Source organism: Protopterus annectens, chromosome 8.part0 (assembly GCF_019279795.1).
Source record: "Protopterus annectens isolate FY-2018-M chromosome 8.part0, PAN1.0, whole genome shotgun sequence".
Lineage (NCBI taxonomy): Eukaryota > Metazoa > Chordata > Ceratodontiformes > Protopteridae > Protopterus > Protopterus annectens.
The window spans coordinates 175,022,900-175,049,139 of NC_056741.1; the positions used below are offsets into that span (position 1 = coordinate 175,022,900).

At 37.1% G+C, this 26,240-nt stretch overlaps 1 protein-coding gene across 1 annotated transcript in view; it reads left to right on the plus strand.

Moving 5' to 3' along the window:
* The first annotated feature begins 487 nt into the window (after positions 1–487).
* The window catches only part of LOC122808178 (CD209 antigen-like), a 621,345-nt gene continuing 595,592 nt past the window's right edge, over positions 488–26,240 (plus strand). The window contains exon 1 of the mRNA XM_044079145.1: positions 488–596. Within this exon, the coding sequence (XP_043935080.1) occupies positions 488–596 (109 nt within the window). The remainder of the gene's footprint in view (positions 597–26,240) is intronic.

A 26,240-nucleotide genomic window follows, 5' to 3' on the forward strand; every position in this document is an offset into this window, starting at 1 on the left:
CATACTTCCGAGAATGTATGAAATTAAAAATAGTACCAAAAGGCTTAAGGCAGTGGCAGTTCCCTGCAGGACTGGTGGAAGGATCGTCTTTCCATGGTGCTTTATTAACATTGTTTGATAGACATGGGCTAGAGTTGCTAGGCCTATTTTGTGAGCAATACCAAATTTTAATTGATGCTTTATTGACTGAAATTGATGAACTGGACAGTGGTATTAAAAATGATACTGATTATGGGAGATACCAGTTCGAATATGAGAGATGCTTTACAAGCATCGACGAGCATCTTAGTAGACTTAACCTCACTAAAAGTAAAAAAAAATCACCAGAGATTTGAATGACTACAGGAACGGTAAAGCATACCCTAAGCCACCAGTGCATTCTAACATTACCCCCTTAATCACTGGAGGAGTGAGTGCGAGTGGAAGAGACACTAGGGCTACACAGGGTGACCTGAGTAACCAAAACGAGTGCCAATGGGAAGACGACATGGCGTACAATGGACCAGTTAACAACACTGACGCTAGGAGGAGTGAAAGGATAGTGAATCAGAATAAGAACTCAGTTGCTACCAACAATAATGGAGCAAACCCGAATGGTAACCACCAGGGCCAAAATTTTTGATCGGGAGCCTCCAACACACGGGGGCAGAACAACAAAAGGAGGGGGGCCAGGAGAAAAAGGTGGTGATTGTGGCACCAAGGGATGACCCTCTTTTAACTGTGAACCAGGACTGTAGAATCCTACTCAATAAGAGTGGTGATTTCAAGGTGTTTAACTACACCGATCATAACATCAGTACAGAGACGGTTGAATTGTTGGCCAAGGGATACACCTTCGTACCATCTTCCCATTTTGACCTAGCTTGTACTCTGATTGACTTGAAACTGTTCACTAGGAAGCTCAATTTGTTATACCTTATGGGCAAAGATTTAAATAGGAAATCTGAATTTTATGTACCTAGCGTTTTTAACCCCCCATTACATCCCACACTGGCCATCTTTGAGAGGGCAACTGAAATAGACCTGAGGAATTTGAAAAAACAAAAACCTAGGTATGGCTATAATAGCCATAACATTAACAAGAAAGAAAGAATTGAGTTACAGTTCCTCAGGGAGGCCCCTATTCGTTTGATGAAGCCAGATAAGGGGGGTGGTATCACTATTATGACCAGTGATGATTACACCACTAGAATGTACCAGATTTTGGATAGTGACACTTATTCAAAAACAACTATTAATGAGATGAACATAGCCCACCATAGGGTTAGGAGCTTCATAGAGGAACTTTATATTGAGGCACATATTGACAGGGAAACTTATAGCTATATGCAGCAATTAACACCTAGAATCCCAATGCTGTTCGGCATCCCTAAAATCCACAAAAATATCAATAACCCCCCTATGAGGCCTTTAGTGGAAGAAATTACTTCTGCATTACTCCCAACTTCCCCTTTTTATTTTCTCCCAACTTTCCCACTATAAAACTAATTTTTATTGTAGACAGATTTATCTTTGAGATTGTCTCTAACATCTTTTTTTTTCTCTTTTTCTCTAGCACATATTGAATGTTGTTTAGTATCTAACTGTAGAATGTTACTTACCTGTAATTCTATTGTTAAACAACTATTTCTCTGAAATATTATGGTTCTGCTTTTTTGGTTTTTTTTGTATTGTTAAATTCATACAAATGTACAACTTTGTACTTATTTTATGTTGCTTATTTTGTTTTATTGTTAATTATTGTTTTAATTCTTGTAAGTCTTGTAATTGGAGCTTTTCTCCCCGGGCCTCTACTGAAAACGGATATTTGTCCAGCTAGACTAGCCCGGTCACCAAATGTAAAATAAAAAATAAAAATAAAAGGAACAGTATTACGTATACCTGTGCCAAGGTGTTGGACAGGATTTTTACAAAAATACGTGATAAAGGAAAGGCAAATCACAAAAGACTCATGGTCATTCCTAAGTTCCATCAATACTTTAGGGTTTCATCCTGATTGTCTGTTAGTAACTATAGACGTGAAGGACCTCTATTCTTCCATTCCCCACAATATAGCAATAGACTGGGTATCTGCAATGTTAAGGTTATTGGGAGCACCAAATGAAGAAAACCAATTGGTAGGAGAGCTAATTGATGTGGTCCTTTCATATAACTACTTGAAGTTTGATAAAGATCTATACCATCAGAGAATTGGGATAGCCATGGGCTCCCCATGTGGGGGGAGTATAGCAAATTTAGTCATGGCATTTTGGGAGAGATCTTTTCTGTTAAATGAAGGTTGTTATAAATCTAAACTGCTCTTCTACACAAGGTTCCTCGGCGACATTTTTGTAATGTTCAGTGGAACCGCAACGGGAATCAAGGAATTCATGGGATTCCTTAACAATTCGACAGATTTCCTTTCTTTCACATTCAAATATAATAGTGACAGAATAGATTATCTGGATGTGGACCTTAGGAAGGATTATAACAAGAAAATATGGGTGTCTAAGATATACCGGAAAGAAACATACTCTAATTCCTTTCTACATTTTTCTAGCTGCCACCCAAAGTACCAAAAGAAATCAGTGGTAAAAGGTCAGCTGGTGAGGGTGGCTAGAATGACAGCAAATGATGAGGAATGTTTGATAGAATGTGAAACTCTACTACAGTTCTTTTTGAGAAGGGGATACCCTCACGACTTTCTTCATGAGATCATGGAAGAGGTCAAACTCAAAAGAACTTTAAAAGTATACGTGCCTTTGTTGAACAACGAAATTAGTAGCCAGAATCAGATAACATCTCAAGAAGGTAGGGAAATACATGATGTCAGTCTTTCCGCTAGCTTTTGTTGCACATTTAACTTAGACTCCCATTACATTTACAACACCATCTTAAAAAATTGGGATTTCTTGTCTCATGATGGTGAACTCCAGCCCAAACCACCAATTAAACCTAAGATAGTTTACAAAAGGGGCAGTAACTTAAAAGAACTACTTGAGAGTAGTAGGCAGCCATATACAACCAAGAAGGGTATGTTTAAGTGCAACATGTGCAGGTACTGTAAGTTCATTGATGAAGGTTGTAATTTTGAAATAGGAGAATTGAGGTTCAAGACACACTTCAGGTTCAACTGTAACAGCAAACAAGTGGTGTACTTGGCAAAGTGCTGTCAATGTCCGGCCTTCTACATTGGGAAGACGGACAGGAGGTTGAACGAAAGGATTTATGAACACCTATATAGCATCAGGTGTAATAAATTGTCTAATGCCCTGGCAAGGCACAATAATGACAATCCGGGACATGAGTTCAAGTTTAGAGTCATAGACCAACAAGTTAGAGATGTAAGGGGAGGATATGACTCATTAAAACTTGAAAGGAAAGAATTACTCTGGCAATTGAGGGTAAACGCAAATCAGAGACCGGGCATCAATGAGATGAGTTCCATATTGTGCATCTTGAGACTGAAAAATCTAGAGAGGTAGTTACTTGAAAATACTTAGTTGCTAAACACTAATGTATTTATACTTGATTCAAGATGTAAAATCTATAGAGGTAGTCACCTGAAAATATCCAGGTGTTACACATCAATGTATTCATACTTGATTTATTTTCAACTTGTCTAGGTGATCAGCACACAGATGTACATACAGTGTGGTCCCATTGACACTTATTTTAGTTTGTACTAAGCTGGATCACCATTTCACTTCTGTGCACATATATTCAGTATGATATTTTGTGTTGTCTGATGGTAGGAATATTCTGAGATCTACGGTAGGTTTTTGTGACCAATACTAGGACCACAAGCATTCTCATATAAATCCTACATTTTAAATCCAACATAGGTTGAATCGACAATACACATATATATATTTAATACCAACATTATACAACATTTATATTGTTGGTTCATTATTATATATTATTTTTTTCAAGATTCTCTATTTTTTTCATGATTCAGTAATTAGATTTTTCAAGTTACCACTATAAGCACAACACCCTCAAGAATGTGCCTTAAATAGGTATATTTAGTCCTCACTCTTGTAGCCAATTATAGTTGTAAAGGCAATGTGTTGCACAAGTAACTTGTGAATGCTTGTATTAAGTATAATAACTTGACAACACCTTGGTACAATCTTGCGCTCATTTGATGGGTTTTGCAGTATTGACACACATATTGCAAGGATTCCAGTTTATAAGTAAAACCTCTAACAACATGTAAAATAACGAGATTGTTTGGTCCTGTATTTTCAAACAGCCTGCTGGTACTAGTTGCTGAGTGTTTTTAACTTTTAATTTCTAATTTTATTTTTACTTTTATTTTTATTTTTATCTCGGATGTTTCATAAGCATTTTAAAAACACTTTGTCTTTTACTGGACCCTGATTTTCACAATAAATTAATGGGAAACAGTAAATTAGTTTTAACTCGTTAAACTATGTATTTATTCAATTAATGAATTAGTATAAAATTAAGCCCATTAGAGGGTTCCACTGTTTTGTTAACTTCTGACGAAGTCAGGTATTTCCTTGTCGAAAAGTGTACAGATATTGAACGCACTTAAAGTTTATTAAACAACAGTTGCATCAACTTTTTCCGTGGAGAGGGTTTCCGTTTCTAAGTGTTTCAGCTATCAGATTTAGGAGACATGATCTGCCTTTTACAAACCCGAACTGGGTGGGGTCCAGAGTTTGGAGATTACCAATGTCTTTGTTTATAAGTTCCATGATGATACATTCCATGGTCTTGCAGACCAGGCTTGTCAGGCTAATGGGGCGGTAGTTCCCGGGGTCTGTGGTGGCTCCCCCTTTGTGGAGTGGGATAACCATCGATGTGCACCGTTAAGTGGGCATAAAGCCTGTGGTGAGGCTATGATTGAACATGGTACTTAAGTGGGGTGCCAGTTTATTCTATAGTTCATGTAGGACGCAGTCGGGGATGTTGTCAGGTCCCATGGATACTGTGTTTTTGGCTTTGGAGAGTGTGGTTTTTACCTGTGCAGCCATGATTACAGGAACTTAACATTCTTTTGGTATAGAGATGGGTCCTTTAGGGGGTGAGAGAGGGGTAAAGTTAGCACTGAACCTATCTGCCAGTATGTTAGCAATATCAGTTGGTTCTATATATTTAGTGCCATTGTGCTGTAACTCAGAGCAGATCTGAGTGTTGCCATTGAGATTCTTGACATAGCTATAGAATGCTTTGTGGTTGTCTTTAGAATCAGTGGCGATTTTGTTTTCGTAACTAGCTTTGGAGGATTTTATGAGGAATCTCAGCTTCTTACTGAGGCTGACCAGGGAGTTCCTCCAATCATGGGATTTTACTCTTTTTTGCAACAGTTTCTTCCTTATGTTGTAGAGTATGTTTATGGCAGGGGACCACCAGATTGGCTTTTTTTAGAGGATAGCATCTTGGTTCTGTTTGGGATAGCATGATCCATGCACTTGTGTAAGTTCTTATAAAGTCCATTTGTGTAGGATTTAGCAGTCATACTTCTATTGTCCATCTGTGTGGGTGTAGTGAAGTTTGCCACTTCTGTCTTAAGAAGCATGAAGTTGCCTTTGGAGAAATGTTTTATGATGGTTTCCCTAATGGGGGTGGGGGCATAATGTGGATGTCTAGGGTGATTAGTTTGTGGTCGGATCTGACCAACGAAGAATTGACCTCTGGTGTGGAACACTGGTCGCCTATGCTGGTAATGACTAGGTCTAGGATATTGCTGCCCCTGGTGGTGGTGTGGATAAGCTGATCCAAGGTGTAGGAATTTATGAATTCCAGAAAACGTTGAGCAAAAGGGTTAGTACATGAGTAGTTTTCCCAGTTAATGGTGGGTTGTTGAAATCGCCCATTATTAGGGTGTTGGGTTGTACCCTAATATTTTCCAGTGTATCAAGAAATGAGGAGAGGAAATCCTGGGGCATGGTGGGGGAGCTGTAGCAAGCTACAACTTGGATTGCGGTCTTGCCCAGAGTTAGTTGCACTTGGATAATCTTGGATGTATTATGCTGAGCAACTAGACTGGAGGTATGAATATCCTTAATGAATATGGACACGCCTCCGCTTTTAGTGTTTCAGTCCAGGTTAGGTGGCCGAAAGGTGTGGTACGAATTATAGCTTGATAATGCAGGGGTCCACTCTGGAGCCTTGAACCAGGTCTCTGTCACTGCACAGATGTCGATGTTCTCCATTTTAAGGAGTGCCTCGAGTGAGTGCATTTTGAGGTTTATTCTTCTAACATTGAGTAGCATTACCCTCAGATTTTGCTTGCTTGTACCTGTTACAGTAGTGAATTTGTCATTTGAACCTTGCCTAAAAAAAGCACTATATGGGTGGCAAGAGCGTTAGCCAGTATCCAGAATCCCAAGGGCTACAGGTGCAGGCCATCTCTGGCAAAGCATCATGGTCTGTTGATCATGTTATCCCAGGCAGACAGATACTGGATCCTCTTTGAATGACACCAGAAGCTTAGCCAGTTGTTGAAGTCAATCATTTTGTCCTTGTACTGTGGTATCATTCTGGGCAATGGCAGGATGCTATTCAGGGCTTGCATCATACCTGCCTGGGCTACAAGATCGGAGTGCTCCTCCTTGTCTCTTTTCATGTAGTCCAGGGAGGTACATCTCAGGTCATTCACACCAACATGGACAATGACAGAGTCATATTTATATGTGTTGTGGTGTGAGCTGAGTGTGTGAGTTATGTGGCAGATCCTGACACCTGACAGGCAGTTGACAGTAACTTCCTCCTTGCTTAGCCTGATGACTGGAGCACTGGTGTGCCTGACTATAGAGTCACTTATGACTAGAGTGTTGGGTACGTTGTTATGCCTTAATGGCTGTGGTTGAGTGGCACACTGAGTTTGTGGGCTATGTGTCATTTGGGTTGTGTTGGGGGGTGGAGGTTGCTCGCGTGTCTGCTTTGGAAGTCTCTGTTGCTTGGGCAAATTTTTATTGAGAGCCTCCATGAATGTAGGCCTCTGTTTTGTGTTTCTATGTGCATGTTTTGGTGGTGTAGATTTTGAGGGACTATGTGATGAGTGTGGTGTGGTGCAAGTGTTTACCTTCGCCTCTTGACTGTCTAGTCCAGTTTTGTGTGAAGTGAGCTTTGCTTCCAGTTTGGCTATATAAGTACATCTCTCACAGGTTGTAGTGTTGGGTGGTAGGCGGAGAGGGTTGTCTGTGTACATTAGGCAATTGCTGTATTGCCCCAAGATGCCCATATTCATCAGGTAGACAAGAGAAAACACTGGGAGCTAACCAATAGGCATGCCCGGATAGGTGCTTATTTATTAAGTATTAAAAACTGTTTTCCTCTAGACAAGTGAGGAAAGTTGAGTGCTGTAGTAATTTGTAGTTTATTCAGTGCTTACAACGAGCTCTGAACAAGTGCTGAGCTCAAAGAATCGGATTTTTTGAAGGCTAAACCTAAAAAAACTGGCTAGTTCTAAGGAAATATTTGAAGAGTAGATTTTATGGAGCTGAAAAATACTTTAACCCAAACTAAGCAGAGATGCATAAGGTGTTTTTATTTATTTATTTATTTTTTAATATAACAGTAGCAAATGAGCAAATTGATTTAAACAAATTAACCAGTTAACCAATAAAAAGCTAAAAACTGAGCCCTGTTCCAGCAATCTTCGATCAGACAAGTTCCAACTGCACACTACTGCCAGCAGGGTGCAGGGGACCTCTCTCCAAAAAAAGATGGCCTGGATTAGTGCTCAAGATATACAAACAAGGTCAGATCCAGCAGGCCTGAATCCAGTCTATGCTACAGTAAGCAAGGCACACCAATTTCAATAAGCAGGCACAATAAGCCTTTAACCAGAAATTCCCAGCTCAGAAGGGCAGAATCTAGCCTCTCCTCCCACAAGAGTGCACACCACAAACCTTCTTAATGTAAAATAACTGGCCTGAAGCCCAAGTTCTTAAACCAGAACTAATGCACTTTTAGAATAACAGACATTGAGCCTTCAATCAGCAATTCCCAACTTAGAAGGATGTAAGCTACCTGTCCTGCCACAACAATGCAGACCACAAACCTTCTTAATGTAAAACAACTGGTCTGAAGCCCAAGTGCTTAAACCAAAAGGCTTAGAATAACAGTTACAATTTAATCAGGCTACTACCAAGCAGTAATAAATGCAGCAGAATAAATGCAATTGAGTACTTTTAAGGAGAGGCAAAAGCAAAATAAGGTAATTAAGTAGGAAGAAACACAGTTACAGTAAAAGCAGATGAATAAAGTGCATTTTTTTAACAATAGAAAATGAGCAAACTGATTTAAACAAATTACCCAATTAACCAGTAAAACAACTTAAAACTGAGCCCTGTTCCAGCAGTCTTCAATCAGACAAGTTCTAACTGCACCCTCCTGCCACGAGGGTCAGAGGAACCTTCTCCAAAAAAGATGGCCTGGATTAGTGCTCAAGTTGTACAAACAAAGATAGATTCAGCAGGCCTGAATCAAGTCTATGCTACAGCAGACAAGACACACCAATTTCAGAAACACAGTTCAAATAAGCAGGAACAATATGCCTTTAACCAGAAATTCCCAGCTCAGAAGGGCAGTATCTAGCCTCTCCTCCCACAAGAGTGCAGACCACAAACCTTCATAATGTAAAATAACTGGCCTGAAGCCCAAGTGCTTAAACCAGAACTAATACACTTTTATCTTGCTTATAAAAGAGTTTACTGATGTCACTTATACTGGCAGTTCACAGTAGTTCACAACAGTTTATAGTAGATCATAGTAGTTGAAGCAGTTGTTCAGTTGTGTTCAGTCCAGTTCACAGTTGCACTGAGCAGTGGATACCCAAAAAAGGACTCACCAAGAGCTGCAAACTTGCTTTTGCTCTGTTGTGATATTTTAGTTTAGATCAGGGACAGTGATCTTTAGTTATATAGGAAAATATAGCTAGATTAGTCAGAAGTTTTCTAAATGTTGGATTTCTGTCCTTCAGTATTAATTTAATTTTCCATGAGACTGAATTATGTTTGCTTATTGAAAATTACTGTTTTATATTTTTAATATTTTTCTCATTATTAAATATTTTTTATTATCTTACATTGCGGCTTGTCAATCCTTGTATTCTTTAGTGATTTGAGAGTGCTTATAACTGCTTTGATCATTCTCAGGCTGCTCGAAAAGCCTGGCTGCTTTAGGTCATTTGCTACCATTTGTTTTAATACTTAATTTTATCAGTTGGGCATCCCTTTGCAAGGACATGTAGATGCTCTGGATGGTGGCAGCGTTTTACTCTATCATTTGGGGGAAGGGACACATCTGGAGATCTGTTTCGGGCTTTCCCAGATTGGATGTGTGAGATTCAATTTATTTAAGTGTATGTGTATCAGAGGTCTTAAACGAGAGCACATTAATCTAGAGTGTGTAACAAAGAATTACATTAGGGGAGGACAGAAGTATACAGTCCAGTCCCATGTTATAGAGCATGTTCCTGTTGTGTTCTTAGGGGAAATTGTGAAATATTACTCCTGTTTAAGTGAGTTTCACTTCTTCTTGGATCACCTGAGTCTAGCAATTAGTTTGTTTATATGATTTTATCTGAGGAAGTTTCAACTTAAAGAAAGGAAAGTGTTAATCTAGTAAACATTTATTTTGCCAAGTTGAGTTATGCTTCTTTGCCAGTAGTCACTGTTGTCGTGGTTGTGCTGTCGATAAAGATCATATGTTGGTATGGGCACAATCCTTAGCCTAAACAGTTAAGAACTATACAAAAGGAACATCGAAGAAATAGTGCCTTCCAGACCAAATCCTTGAGGTAAATCCCCTTCCCGTGGTTGGGGAACCAACTCAAAAAACCTCTGTGAAAAACCTCACCGGTCTACAAACTCAGCTTCTAGGAAAAAATATAATTAGCAGTTTTCCTGTAGAAGTACCACACTCTTCAATAAATAGTGGAGGAAAAATCCTTTGCAGTATCACAAAACAGAAAGGTGGTTAAAAATAAAAGTAGGGCTTTCAAAGCTACCTCTCTTTATTTGTAAATACCACTTTACAGGCAAATGAGTGCTGCTTGGATAATGTGTTAAAGCTTGCAACAATATGCACTTATTTCAATTGTTCAGAGAGGGGGCATTCTTTGAGATATATCCATCCTCAAGGGAAGTACCATCAGTGGGGGATGGATCACCACTTGGGGTGCTGTCTAGAACAATGCCTTGCCAAACAAGTTTTCCCTTTTTTGAAAGACTTAACAGCTATGTTTCAATTGCATCTAATGAAAGATAAAAAATCTCCTCAACAATTCTTAAACATAAATGTAGCAAACTGTGGTTGAAAAGCAAAATCAAGTCCATTAAAAAAAAAAAAAACTTTGCCTTAATCCATCATGTTCTACACTACACTACACTTACTTTTCTTTTTTTTATAAAACCAATCTAAGTATTGCTTGGGCACAGATACTCCTTTCTGCAAATTACATTCCTAGCTTAAACCATTATAAATTGATAAAACAAAATAGAATAAAAATTGTTGCAACAGTTGCGTATGTTGACCTATCAATAAATACACCTACAGAAAAAGAGTCTCAATTTTCTGAAGCTGATTCTAATAGGTAAGTGGAAAAAACAATAAGAATTATTAGCTCTTATGACTGACATTACTGACTGAATGTAATCCTCTGTAATTTACCTGAAAATCTAACATTTTATGATGGATAGTGTAAAAATGTGAAGCAAAAATAAGGGTTAACTAAGAGATACCAGTGATGGACTTTCTACCTTATGCATAATACTCATTTTTCAAATATTTTTTTATTTTTCTTCTCTTTTTTTGTTTGCATATTTCAATTCCAGTAATTTTACAAGCCACAATTCAATTACATTGTACAGTCATATTAAGGTACATGTTGTTGCAAGAGAAATTTTGGTGTTACAGCAAATACACAATATAGATAACACCCTATATACAATATATACAAGTGCTACAGAAAATCATCTTCTGATTAAGATTTGTGTCACAGGTTATATAATATTCATAGCTGCTACATAAGAAGTTTAGATTAGATACAATCTCATGAAAGAATGTGTCTTATGCCCATTATAGTTTGCATTCACAATAATTTGTCTCATCTATCTATTCTTTTAAAATATGATTCAGGAGAAGATTCCAGTATTTTAGAAAATAGGAACACTTGGGGATTCAAAGATGGCTGCCATGCTGTAAACACTGCTAAACAGCAGCTCTTCAATTAACCCAAGGAAAATCTCTGATCTGAGTGGGTATCAGGAGGTTTAAACATCAAATTGATGATAAAAAGTTGCATTTATACTTACCTAATCTAAAATCAGTTAAAAAAGTGGGGAAAAAAAGTATTTATCCATCAGGATTACAAGTGATTACTTTGCTCTGAAGAGAGAAACAAACAAAGGACCGTGTGCTTTCTTTATTCTGCCTTTCTGCTTGGGGAAAGAAAAATCTTGCAACAAGGAAGAACCATGGAAACAACTACTACTAAGACAAAGTTGTCAGAACTACAGTCGCCAGTAAAGGATGGAACTGCGAAAAAACAAAGCATTACTAGACAGCAGGAACAACAGAAACCAGAAACTAGATCCAGGACTGATCAGCCACTAAACATGGAGGATATCAAACACGCTTTACTACCTATACACGAAGCTCTAAAGGACTTGACCTCACAAATACAAACATTTGGAGTTTTATGCAATCAATTGCTTCAGAGAATGGACAAAACTGAGACCAGAATTTCTGAAATAGAGGACAAAATTGACATGCTGGAGAAAAAATCAAAGGTATGTGATGTGGATGTTCAAGCCATGCAAAATAAACGTATTGATTTAGAAGCAAGGTCTAGAAGAAATAATATTATTATAAGAGGAATCCCTGAAAACATCCAGTATGCAGAGCTAATACCAGCCATAACACAAATATTTGAAATCCTGTTAAATGATGCTGATGGGGTGAAACAGATTGTAATAGAAAGGGCACACAGAGCGCTGAGAGAGGTACAAGCTTCTACTATGCCTAGACCTGTATATGTTAAGATATTGAACTTTCAAGATGTTAGCAAAATACTGTTTACTGCAAAAAAAAAATGATGGCTATGTTATGTGGAAAAATGTTAAAATATTTCTGGCTCAAGATTTACCATAACAAGTAAGGCAGGCTAGACAGTCTTTATCTGCTTACTGTAAATTTCTGATTGATAAATTAAATTCCAGATGAAATACCCCAATATGCTTACATTTATGGTGGATGGCACTAAATTTTCTGTTTCCAATAAAAATCAGGCAAAAGAAGTGTTTCTGAAAGTTTTTAAAGTTCTACCTGCATCAGAGGGCTGAAAAGAACTTCCATTGAGACTGGCATGTTCCTGTAGTCAGATCCAGCATGTATTTTACCTCAAGGCTTTTCTAATCCTTTGTTTCTTCACTAAACTGTTCAGGCCTCTGAAAAAGCAATAAAACTGTTTGTTTATGCTAATCTGAGGGTCTGCTGTCTGGTTTCCAGACTTTTATGACCTCCAAGGTCTATTTCCATTGTGTGGTAAACAGGAAATGCCTGGATTTCAACTGAGAGTGTCGATTTGGATTTAACACTTCCTGTGGTCCTGCTGTGAAAGAGGTACCCCGCCGTGAGTATTTCTGATGGTTTCCTGGCTTGAGAAGACAAAGAGAACTGAAAATAATATGTTAATTCTTTTTATAACGAAATAACATTACAGTATGTACTTAAAGCACATAATAACATGTACTTTTACTATTTTTTTCTTCTTTTATAGGTGTGAACCAAAATCATTTTTTTACTATATGCAGTGAGTGGCAGGCACTGTGTAGGGTACAGATTTAAAATGTAGGATGCATTTTTTTTTTCCTCTCTCTTCTCTCTTCTGTAAAAAGTTTATGTACATAATGATTGCAACAAAACAGAAACTTAAGGTAGGATAAAATAAGTACCCAATCTACTAAAACTTTCCTTTACACAGTAATAACCTTAGAAATGAGATTTGTTTAACTAATAGTTAAACCAAAGCTGTAGTTAAGTAGCGGTGTTTGGTAGGGAATGTGTAGTTTAGACTTTGATGTAGATATGCTAGAATATATAGGTTGTAAGTTTAGGAAATGTTTTAAATGTTATTACCTGAAGTTTTTCAATGTGTTGGTGTGTTTAACCTTGTTTATATTTTCTCTTATACAAGACCTATATAAATCCTGGTCCAGGGGTAAAGTGGGTAAGCACTGGTTAGGGACGGATGTAGGAAATGCTTCCAGATTAGATATAGTGTACAGTCAATACATGTCAATTTGATAATTCCCTCTTATATTGTTATTTGATACCAAGACCTGTGAATGTGGGAGTTGAACTCATGGAATGTTAAAGGGCTCCAAAACTTGAAGAAGAGAAAGCTGTTGCTACACATATTATTACAGGACAAAGCACTGTTTGTATTTCTACAGGAAACACATTTGATGAATGAACAATGGAATGATATTAGAAAAAGAACTGGATTAGAGAGCTAGTGACATCAGAAGGTAAGACAAACAGTGCGGAGTGGCTATAATTATCAAAACCCAATACAAAGATAGGATTTTAGACTCCAAAGTGGATCCAAATGGGCGATGGTGTTATGTGATTTTATCGGATAATGCATTTGATAAACCTATCCTACTTTTGAATATATATGCCCCATGTAATGATCAACACAGTTTCATAGCATCATTATATCCAATATTAACACGATATGATGGTTATTATTTTGTTGTGGGTGGGGACTGGAATACCTATCAAAATCCAAAGTTGGATAGGTCTTGTCCACAAAGAGCATTTAATAAGCAGGCCGGGATAGCATTAAATGATTTTAAGGAAGATTTTCAATTATATAACCCCTTTTCTTATTCACAAGATATTAATAATGCAAATAAATACACCTTCTATTCACCATGCCACAAAATGTGGGCTAGAATAGATTACTTTTTCATATCTAAAGCACTAACGAATTTAGAACCAGTGGTGGTTATACATACTCGTCATCTATCAGATCACTCAAAAATTTCGTTAAAGTTTTCTAAAGATTTAAAAGACACAAGAAGGCATAGGGGTTATAATTGGTCACTCAACCCAAATCTTTTAAGTAAAAAAGAGATAGTAGACGGAATTATAAAATATTTGAAAGAATTTACAGATAGCTTGAAGCTCCAAAAACATACTCCTGACATTGAATGGGCGACAGCTAAAGCTCAAATTAGAGGATTTCTTATACAAAAAGCCTCATATTATAAGAAAATTCATAATAGTGATATTCAAAAACTAGAAATAAGAATAAAACAACTTGATAATGAGCTGATTCAGAATTTTAACACTCAAACTGAGGAGGAAATGTTGAAGCTTCAAAGGGATCTCTTTTTGCTTCATAATAATAAATTAACACTTCAAGAACATAGGTGTTTAGTGAAATATGCTAATAATGTTCAAATACCATCAAAAGCACTGGCAAGGATTATAAATCAATCAAAAACAACTGGATATATTTCGGAAATACAGTATAACGACACAATATATTCTAAAACTGAGGATATTGTTGATGTTTTTGGGAAAAACTATACTAAGGTGTATGAGGGGCAAACTGATAGGTCTCTACATAACCAGAATAAAAGTTTTCTGCAAAAAATTAACTTTCCAGAATTAGAAGAGAGCCTGCAAAGTGGCCTGATTAAACCTATTTCTAAAGAAGAAATAGTATATACAATCCAACATATGAAAGCACATAAGTCGCCAGGGCCTGATGGTATTACAGCTGAATTTTACAAAGAGTTTGCTGATAGTTTGGGAAAAGAATTGTCTCATGTATTTAATTATATAACTAAAAATAAAATTAGTGACCCCCACCTCAATGCGTCAAAAACAATGTTCATACATAAAACCAATTCAGATCCCCTTAACCCAGATAATTGCAGACCGATAGCACTAATGAATGTGGATATGAAAATTTTGACATCAATTATAGCATCAAGACTAAAGAAGGTTTTGATATATCTTATTTCTAAGGAACAAGCTGGATTTATGGCAACTAGACAAACTAGCAATAACACACTTACACTGCATAATATGATGATGTATGCTAAACAAAACAACTTTAATATCTATGCTCTTATAATAGATGCCCAGAAAGCATTTGATAGAGTAGACATAAAGTTTTTGTTTGATGTGTTACCCTATTTTAACTTGCCCCAAGAATTCATTCAGATACTACAAGTATTATATAGTAATCCATACACTACGCTATACATCAATAGGACTTATTCTAACAGAATACAGATTAAAAATGGTACTCGTCAGGGTTGTCCCATGTTCCCCTTATTGTTTAACCTATATCTAGAACCCCTATTTTTATATATCAAGCAAAATTTGTATCATAATGCACCAATAATTTATAGGAATAAAATATTAATGTCAGCATTCGATGATCTTATTATTTATTGTACAACCCCAATTTCGGACAGTGAAAAGATATTAAAGCTTGTAAACGAATTTTTGGTAGTTTCTAATTATAAAATTAACTTACAGAAAATGAATATCTTCCCGTTAAGAACCCCAAAACCTTTTTCATTAATGGCCCTGATGGGGAAGTTAACATGTAAAGAAAATATTAAATATTTGGGTATCAACTTCTCTACGGATAATAAGGACTTTTATAACAATAATGATAAACGAGTATGGGAACACATAATAGCTGATTGTGACAGATGGAAGAATTTAAAACTACCGGTATTAGCAAAAGTATCAATAGTGAAAATGAATATACTACCACGAATGTTATACATATTTAGGTCTGCCCGATTATCAATTTCAAAAACAGTTTTTAAACAAATGCATAAAGATCTAGCTAAATTTATCTGGAACCCAAAAAGAACTAGAATATCTTATGAGAAATTAAATGACCCCTAAAACAAGAGGGGGACTTGAGCTACCAAACTTTGAAGCATATTATTTGATTGTAAACGCTAATCAAATTTTACGAATTGCTAATTATGATGTAATGAATACAAAATGGATACCAACTTGGGTGGTCTTGAATCATAAGCATATTTTGGATAGGAAAATAAATCCTAAAGCATTACCCTTTATGGACAAAATTAGTCTGATAAAATATGGGGTCATGGACCACATAATAACCTGTGTCTCATCTTTGCAAACGTTATTTCAGTCCGTAGATTTATTGCAATATATGATGGTTCTTCAACCTTTCCACAGGAATCCTAATTTTAAACTAAATAATCAGCTGATTGATCTCAGCAAATTTCTATTAATAGTTAATCTGACTCTATTTGATGTTTTTAATAAACTTGACTTATCGGCTTTACAAATTAGACAGGAAATGAATCTAACTAGAAGTTACATTGTTATAATGAGACAAGTTAAAGAACTTGCCTTGAGCTATTTTAGGAACTTTAAACCTGCAGCCGGATTTGTGGATAAGTGCTCTGAATTGTGGCAAGCTATCCAACAAGACACTAAATTTATAGCAACTGCATACAAATTAATTAAGGATTTGAAATTTCAGGACAAAATTTTGCTTTCAGAGTATTGAGTAAACAAAGTAACAGTAACAGACAATCAGATATTAAAAGCAATTGATATAACTAGGAAATCAGTTTCTTTTCAAAAACTGATGTACACGCAATTGATGATTTGGAACAATGCATATTACACACATCTTAGATTACATAAATTTAACCCTAGGAATTCTCCAATTTGTCCATACTGTGCAGATCAAACAGCGGATCTTCTTCATATGTTCTGGAGTTGTAAATGCTTATATAAATTTTGGAACTCTCTTAAAGTACAACTGCAAAAGATGGGTTATCAAAGTTCTACACTGTCATGGGAATTTATGATTCTACACATTCCTCCAAGAGAGCTTTCCAGATCGCAAACTATTATTTGTATGAATATTTTTTTGCTGATGAAACTCTATATAGCGACAAATTGGCTAGAACCACATAAGACATCATGGAATAATTTTAACCTTGTGGCTATAAAACATATACTAGCACATAAATTACTTCTGAAACAAACTAACAAAAATATTAATAACCCGAAAATATGGGAAAAGGTCTTCAATATTATATTAGCATGATACTGATTTTAGGAATATATTAAATATAGGAAGCATTTCATGTAGATATTGTATAAATGGTGTGTAGTAGTTATAGTGTATTATGTGTGTGATGTTTATTGTATTTTTGTAATGTTTTTGGAAAATATATTTCTATAAAAATTTATTATGGAAAAAAAAAAAGACAATAGGAACACTTACTTTGGTTATTTGATATCAATTTATGTGCTGATATATACTTCATTACCATATTTCTGAAACTCTCCCATGACAATTTGTTTCAATCTAACCAGCTCTGAGTAATGCACAATTTTACTAGAGAGAAAAGGGTAATTGGAATATGTAGATTAAGTTTGGGTAACTTTTGAGAGGTGATATGCAAAACTGCAAACGCATGATAATGTGGATTTCTGATATCCCATCTTCTCTACTCTACCTCTCAGTGAGCACCATAATTTATAAGTACATTTACAGCTCCAGAAGATGTGGAATAGGTCAGCACTTTGTGAATAGCAACATGGACAGTTTGGTAAAACTTCCAAGTTGAAATTGTTTCATTAATTGAGTATACACGAGTTTCTTAAAGGGGGTTAATTTTATGTTTCTTCAATAGATTTCAATATTTGCTTTTCAGAAATGTGTTTGAGCTTTTCAATCCAGTATTTTGAATACAAAATAGATGGTTGATATCTAAGGGATACTATAAGCCTATATCTATTAGATAGCCTTTTTCCTTAAAATTAGTAAGTTCCATAATGTATAGCACATATTTATGTCTTTATCATTTACTTCAAAATCTCCTATTACTGAAGTGCACTTCTCTAATTTGTGTTAGCATTATGATGTATGTGTGCTTCTCTAATTTGCATAGTATTATGATGTATCCTTTCAGAAGGCTTAGCACATTTCTTATGCCCTCTAAAGATTTTTCCTATGTCTGTAAATATCCCAAACATTGCATTTCTTAATGAGTGGATTCTTGTACAAGTTTATCATCTTATTATTTAATCTGACGTTGGATTCAGATGTACTGATTGTAACAGGATGTAAGTATTTGTTAAATTTAGTGTCTCCATTTTTTCAAATCTAATTATTCTATGTTTTAATGAGATATGAAATCTAATATCCTTTAGATTTTCCTGATTTATAAAATGGAAAGGCTTTGGGATTGATTTTGCTGTTTCTGACATAGTCGCACCATAATTTAATCCATAGTGGATACCATTCTTTACACTTGGAATTATATTCAGCAAGTTGAATTATCCTGTTTGAACATATTATATCATAATATAAGTTAAAGTCAGGTAGTCCCAGTCCCCCATTTCCTTAGGATACATTAACTTCTAATAGCTGATTCTGGCAGACTTAGGGTACCAGATAAACTTAACTACAGATACATTTAATTTTTTAAAGAAGTTTTTCTGAAATATTAAATTTCTTGCATTAAGTTGAAATAATAAAGTTGAGAGAATATTCATTTTTATAATTGCTGCATTTGAAAGAAAGGATAGATTCATTTTTCCCCATCTCTGGATATCCTGTTCAATGTCTATCCGTATCTTCAGTAAATTATTCTGCATGAATAGTTTTGGGTTATGTTCAAAGGATAGTTCTAAGTATTTTAGGATGTATTTCAATTGTATTTCCAAGTCAGGAAAATATGATTCAGTATGACCTAATGGATTTAGAGGGAAAATTAGAGATTTTTGTGGGATTAATTTCATAGTTTGAAACATTTGAAAAGCTGTTAACTGAGTCTAGAATTTTGCTCAAGTCAGTGCTAGGGAGTGCATCCCTAACAGTCTTAAATGTATTAAGCATTAGCCTTCTGGCCTCCATGAGAAATTTAAATAAAGTTCTATGAGGAAGCCATTTAGGCCATGCATATTTTTATGCTTTGTTTTCTTGTATCTCAAGGATTTCAAAACTAGTAATAATGTTTTCAGTGATTGGATATATGTTGATATCAAATGTAGGACACCTGATTATTCCAAATGTCTCTGGATTAAAGTTCACCTGGGGAACATGCAGAGGCTAATGCTTGCTAATATTTGCTAGATCTGAAAGCTATGCAGGTTATTTTAAGGCTATTTTCAGTGTTCTCTTTTTCAAATTCTTGTATGATATTAATTCTGCATTGAGACTACATTTTCAAGTATACAAATAAATGCATTAGGACTTTAGGAAACATGGAATAAACACTTGTTTTTGCATTTTGCAGTGCTGCCTTAACTTTGCTACCCAATAGGGCTTGAAGAAATTATTTTATTTTTACATTTGTTTTACCAGGAAAGTCCGACTGGGCTAACAGCCCATTTTCAGTGGAGGCCCAGGGAGAAAAGAAAATGTAATAGGTCCTGACAGTATAAATGTTAGATAAGCATAATAAGTTGCGTGTATAGTTATATATAGAATTTAAAAGGGAAACAATAAAGAGCAAAATATTGCATATGATTATACATAAGTTTGAAATAGCATCATAAGTTATTTGCATCATTAGTTATTTGCTTCAGTATTAATAGTGAAAATGACTATTAAAATAACAGCAGAATTAATGTATGATTTCAAAATGGTAGATTCAAAAAAGGAATACATTCCATGGACCCATCTGCCAGACATGTAGTTAGGAGTAGTAGGAAGTTAGATTAGGGTTTTGGTGGAGTGAGAGAGGAAGTAGCTTGTATGCACTGAAAAAAAATCATCCTGTGGTAGTACAGCAGCATTGCCAATTGCTGTACAGGTGTTCCTTGCATAGCTGTTTAAAACTGGTGGTAGAAGTAGTGTTGTTTATGTGTTGGGGTATGGAGTTCCAGGATTTTAATATTTGGTTAGAAAAGAGGGAGTCAATGAAGCTGTTATTGGCTTTGGTAACTTTTAGTAGCAGTTTGTCAGACAAGCGGAGGGTACGGAAGGTGGAGTATAGTTGGATTATGTTTTTGAAGGAAGGACAGTTATCGGGTTGGTGTATAATGGTGTGGGCAACTGCAAGTTGGTTGAATGTTAGTAGGTGCGGTAGTTCAAGCCATCTTAACTGTTTGAAAGTAGTGCAGTGGTGTGTACAGTTGGGGAGGTTGGTTGCAAAATTAGCAATTTTGTGATAGCAGGCCTCTAGTTTGTTAAGATCAGATTTTCTATGGTTAGTGAAAATAGTGCAGGCATACATTAAGGTAGATAGTAGATATGCTTTGGCAATAAATTGTCTAGTGGTAGGGGTGAAAAATGTTTTGGCTCTATATATTAAACTACGCCTGCTCTCGGCTGCTGTGCGTCCCAGCTTAGCGTCTACACCTACACTTTCTTGCCCTGATTTACCCTCTGTGACTACGCCTGGGGGTGGACACCTAGACTTAAAGCAAATTTAATACAAGCTCAACCAATTGCTCAAGCATTTATAACAAACTCTGCTGCCTCATCCCATTTTTGGAAATTGAACAAAGCTTCTCCCAGAAGGATCTAAGGAACTTTCTTGCCCTGAATTACCCTCTGTGACTACACTTGGGGGTGGACACCTAGACTTAAACCAAATTTAATACAAGTTCAACCAATTGCTCAAGCATTTATAACAAACTCTGCTGCCTCATCCCATTTTTGGAAATTGAACCAAGCTTCTCCCAGAAGGATCTAAAGAAGTATGTGCATCTGCTGCTAAGCCTTGAACTACTATAATTATTTAAGCCCTGCTAGGTGTTTCAGTACGCTCCCTTGCCAGGAAAGCCAGCAGCCTAACCCCTTTTATTTTTTGTATCTTCGTACTTCCCCCTCATCTAGTTCCCTGAGTCACACTTGCTCCCTACTTCTCTCAGTCCAATCTAGTCCAGGGATTGGCCTGGTGCGCCACAGGTGCACTTCAGCATTTGTCCACTAGATGGCATCCTCTCCCCACTAATATTGACTTCAGTTCACTTACTTCTTGTATTCTCTTTAAGCTCTAACCTTTCTTTTTCTCTCTTTCTCTCTTAAACATCATAGCCCACTCTAAACCTACTATATCCCTGTCCCCTGTACTTAGCCTTCTGTAATCAATCACTCCACTGATAGGTTCTCGATCTTCTCCTGCCCTCCTTGGCTCTGATTTTCCTGCTATCATACTACGCTGCATTGCTCTTTTCTCTCTCTCTCTCTCTCCCTCTCTCCCCCTCATATCTATTTTATAATCCAGCCCGTGATATTTCTGTCCTCCACTACCCAGCTCTACTCTTTGGATCTCTCCTCACCTTCTGAACCTACCCATCTACTTAGATACTGCCAACCCCCCTCCTTGCCACAGAATTGCAGCTCTTCCAGTCTGTACCTGCTAACACCTATCCCTGCTCCTCCCTCCTCTTCCCGAACATCCTCCTGGAATTTATAAAATCCCTCCCAACCCTTGGGTGCCATCTTTTAAACTACGCCCGCTCTCGGCTGCTGTGCGTCCTGGCTTAGCGTCTACACCTACAGTAAGTAGAACCTGTTTGCATTTTGAATTATTGTTTTTTCATCGCGTTCTTATTGAGAAAGTGCAAAAACAGCTATGACTTCTCTTTGAATGTTGTCCTATACACTAAACACGTGCTGATTACTGAAACGCTAATTATCTGTAATCTGTACTGCTTTACCTTATCTTATAAGAGCGTTATCAGAAACGTCCCTTCACTAATGTACTGACTACAACAATATGTGTGCTAGGTTAATGTATTTTGTTAAAAGCTAGTATCTGTTGTTTCGAGGAGTGCACTGGCTAATATATTCTGAAAATTCCGTGGAGTATGCTGGTTAAATGTACTCTGCAAACGCCATCTTCCACACGCGTATTACAAAGAAATGTTTTATCCTCTCAAAGTGCTTATCTAGAGGCTGCTATAAGGCACATTGTATTGCAATATTACCTAGCCTATTTTGTAGTGCCTATTTGTAGAATTTGAGTGTTTTGAATGTGTACTATATAATATCTGTTAGTCGCTCCTGTTTCTTCTATAGCTCCTTATAGACCTTAACCTTTCTAACTAGGGGATTTGTATTCAGCGTTAGTGTAGTGGACTATCTATGAGTGAAATTCTAGTATAGTGGTCTGTTTAATTCAAAATTAAATGCACTGAGTGTTTTCTACTCTGCATTCGATCACAACTGAAGGCCCCAACTATAGTGTTACTGTGGCTTAACTCGGGTTATGCTTCAATTGTAAATGCATATTAGCGACCTATGTTTAACAATTTGCCTTCATTAGCAGTTTGTTAAATGTGTGCAATACCTTTTCTTTGCTAATGTATTTTTAGATATGCGAGTAGAAGCTTATATTTGTACTGTTATAATCTCAACAGTTGCTATTTAATTGGAACACACTATTAGCCAAAGGGTTTTTTTTCAACTCATTGCTACTCTGCTTTCTGTTGATTTGCTTTTAATACATGCCTGATATCTGCATATTACTGCTGCTAGGGGATAATGTATTTTTATATTACTAAAGTACTATTTCTCTCTCAACTTTCTCTCCTATTCTTCAGCTTTCTTGCCCTGAATTACCCTCTGTGACTACGCCTGGGGGTGGACACCTAGACTTAAACCAAATTTAATACAAGCTCAACCAATTGCTCAAGCATTTATAACAAACGCTGCTTCCTCATCCCATTTTTGGAAATTGAACCAAGCTTCTCCCAGAAGGATCTAAGGAAGTATGTGCATCTGCTGCTAAGCCTTGAACTACTATAGTTATTTAAGCCCTGCTAGGTGTTTCAGTACGCTCCCTTGCCAGGAAAGCCAGCAGCCTAACCCCTTTTATTTTTTGTATCTCCGTACTTCCCCCTCATCTAGTTCCCTGAGTCACACTAGCTCCCTACTCCCCTCAGTCCAACCTAGTCCAAGGATTGCCCTGGTGGGCCACAGGTGCACTTCAGCATTTGCCCACTAGATAGCATCCTCTCCCCACTAATATTGACTTCAATTCACTTACTTCTTGTATTCTCTTTGAGCTCTAACCTTTCTTTTTCTCTCTTTCTCTCTTAAACATCATAGCCCACTCTAAACCTACTATATTCCTGTCCCCTGTACTTACGCTTCTGTAATCAATCACTCCACTGATAGGTTCTTGAACTTCTTGTGCCCTCCTTGGCTCTACCTGCTCCGTTCGCCCAGCGGGCCCACTCTGCTGCCCTACCCTGCCCCAAATTCCCACCCGGCCCCAGCACCTCTAACTTTATCCCCTCATAACCACACCCACTACCACACTAGACCAATCAGTCTCCAATACTCTGGAAACACCCATTCCCTTTTCTCACCCACACTAACCTTCACTCACTTCTCCTAGATTACACCTCCTAGCCAATTAGTTTCCATTACTGTCTCAACTCCCACCCCCAAACCACACCCATACCAAACTTCACACAACTCTCCATTCCTTCACCATTATAAGGGACTTACATTATAAGGGAATTACCAGCTCCTCTGTACATATAACTCTCTTGTATCCACAAATAATTCAACAACAACATAGCTCCTCTCAGCAGCCCCATTTCATCATGCTTTCAAAACCCTAATTCATCTCCTTTTTACTACTACTATTTCTCAACTTATCCTATCTTTACTACCTCACCCAGCCCATTAATTCCTACCACTCACAATCCTTCCATGTAACCAACCATCTTACCTCCTCCCTCTCATACTCACACACCCCAATTTCTCCCCACCTATATCCTATAAATAACCTTCTACTTTTTCCATGTAAACTTATTTCCTCTCATAAACATTCTACCCCCATTGTAACCAGCAAGTCCTTCAGAATCTTAATAGAACCCAATTTGTACTCTAAACAGTACAATTACTTCTCTAACCCAATCCTATATTTGATTACCATTCTATTATCAGGTGATATCCATCCTAACCCTGGCCCCCCACCTCAACTACTATAGACAAGTCCATATTACTTACTTCTTTAAACTCCCAAAGTATAGTTAACAAAATCTCAAACCTCCATGCCTGGCTCATACATAATTAACCTAACATCCTATCCATCTCTGAAACATGGTTAAAACCCCATATAAAAGACTCTGAAATAATTCCACCCAACTATTCTATCATTAGAAAAGACAGATCCCACAAAAAATGGGGAGGAGTAGCTCTCCTATACTCAACCTCCTTGTCAGTTACTCCCTATAACAAACCTATTCCACACTTTAATAATGCTGAACAACTCCTTACACTACTTCAAGTAAACAAACACAAGCACATATGTATAGCTTCCCTCTACATCCCCCCAGGGGATAATATTTCTACACTTGAGGACATCCTCTCCTGGCTCTCCACCAACATTAGCAATGAAACAATAATCTTAGGAGACATGAATATTAATTGGGCATCTATTCAGTCTCCCACAAACCCACTTAACATCAACCTCTACAATTTCTCACAGCTAATCAACTTTATAACACGCCCCTCAAAAAACCTCTCTAGTGGTAGTATTCTAGACTGGATTTTAGTCTCTCATCCCCATTATTGCTCTGACAGTGGTACTCTTCCTGATCCCCTTAGTGACCACATACTCATCTTCACACACCGACTCCCCTTACTCCTACATTGCACCCATAATTATATTACTACCAGCAACCAAAAAACTTTAACCCAACAACCTTTTCTAACTCTCTAAAAGCAATAAATTGGAATAGTTTAAAAACATTATCTCCAGATAATGCAGTTGCCCACTTTAACTCAACCTTCTTAAACCATCTAGACTACCATGCTCCCTTAAGGACAAAAAGAATAAAAAGCAAAACTGCCCCTTGGCTAATCAAAAGCACACTAGCAACCATGAAACACAGAGATAAAGTCTGGGCACACTACCAGAAAAATAGGACCCCCCACATTCATAATAAATACAAAACACTCTGAAATAAAGTAAAAAAAGCTCATCATCTCTGATCGACAAAATTACTTCTCCATACTCCAAAACAATAATAAAGCCAACCCTCAGAAATTCTGGAAAGGTATCTCCACTCTCCTTAATCCCAGCAAACCAGACATCCCCCACCCCAGACCCTAATGCTCCCGATATAGACTTGGCTACCCAATTTAACTCTTTTTTCATTGATCCTATTTCCAAACTAACCTCATCATTCTCTAACATCACTACACTCTCCCATTCACCCCCATCCTCCTCTACCAACACTCTACCCTCCACTGTGACCTCTCCCTCATTTCCATCCACTAATGCTCTACCCACCACCCCTTCTCCTACTCTCACTTCCTCCTCATCATCATCACCCCCATATCCCCCTTCTTCCCACTCCCCTCTATTCTCATTAAAACCTATACCCACTTCTACAATAAAAAACTCCTTCAGAAACTGAAGCCATGCACCAATGCCCCTGATAACATCCCTTCTTACTTTCTTAGCATAGCCGCTGAAGCAATTGCCTACCCCATTAGCATTCTAATCAACCACTCTATCCAAGAAAGCATAGTACCCCAAATCTGGAAAAAAGGCCTTTATCATACCTTTACATAAAGGTGGCAACAATAACAATGTTACTAATTTCTGCCCCATCGCTATCCTGTCTCCCATCTCTAAATTCCTAGAAAAGTGTAAACAACTACAACTCCTACCACACCTCTTAGATAATCACCTACTAACTCCCACACAACACGGATTCAGACCAGGTCACAGCACTATGACAGCCCTCCTCTCCTTCCTTGAAAGTGTTAATAAAGACAGGGACTCTGGTCATATTGTTTCTCCCTACTACTTGACCTCTCTAAGGCCTTTGACACCATCTCTCACAACCTACTTTTAACTAAACTCTCCAAGCTTAACTTATCTCCTTCCTCTTTGAACTGGTTCTCCAGCTACTTATCCAATAGACATCAAGCAGTAAAATGGAAAAAGGCCACCTCCTCATTCCTTAATACCCCAACCTGTGTTCCCCCAAGGTTCCATACTGGGTCTCCTCCTCTTTAATATATTTATAAATGATTTACGCAACTCTACCCCTTTCTCAAATATCATCCAATATGCTGATGATTCAACTATTATCTGCTCTGCCACATCTGTCCCTACACTCCTAAAGCTTACTCAAGATGCTTTTTCAACCACTGAACAATGGAGGAAAATAAATCACCTAGCACTTAATGCCTCTAAAACCAAAGTAATGGTATTTACTCCCTCTAAAGCTGCCTCTTTCAACATAAACACATTCTC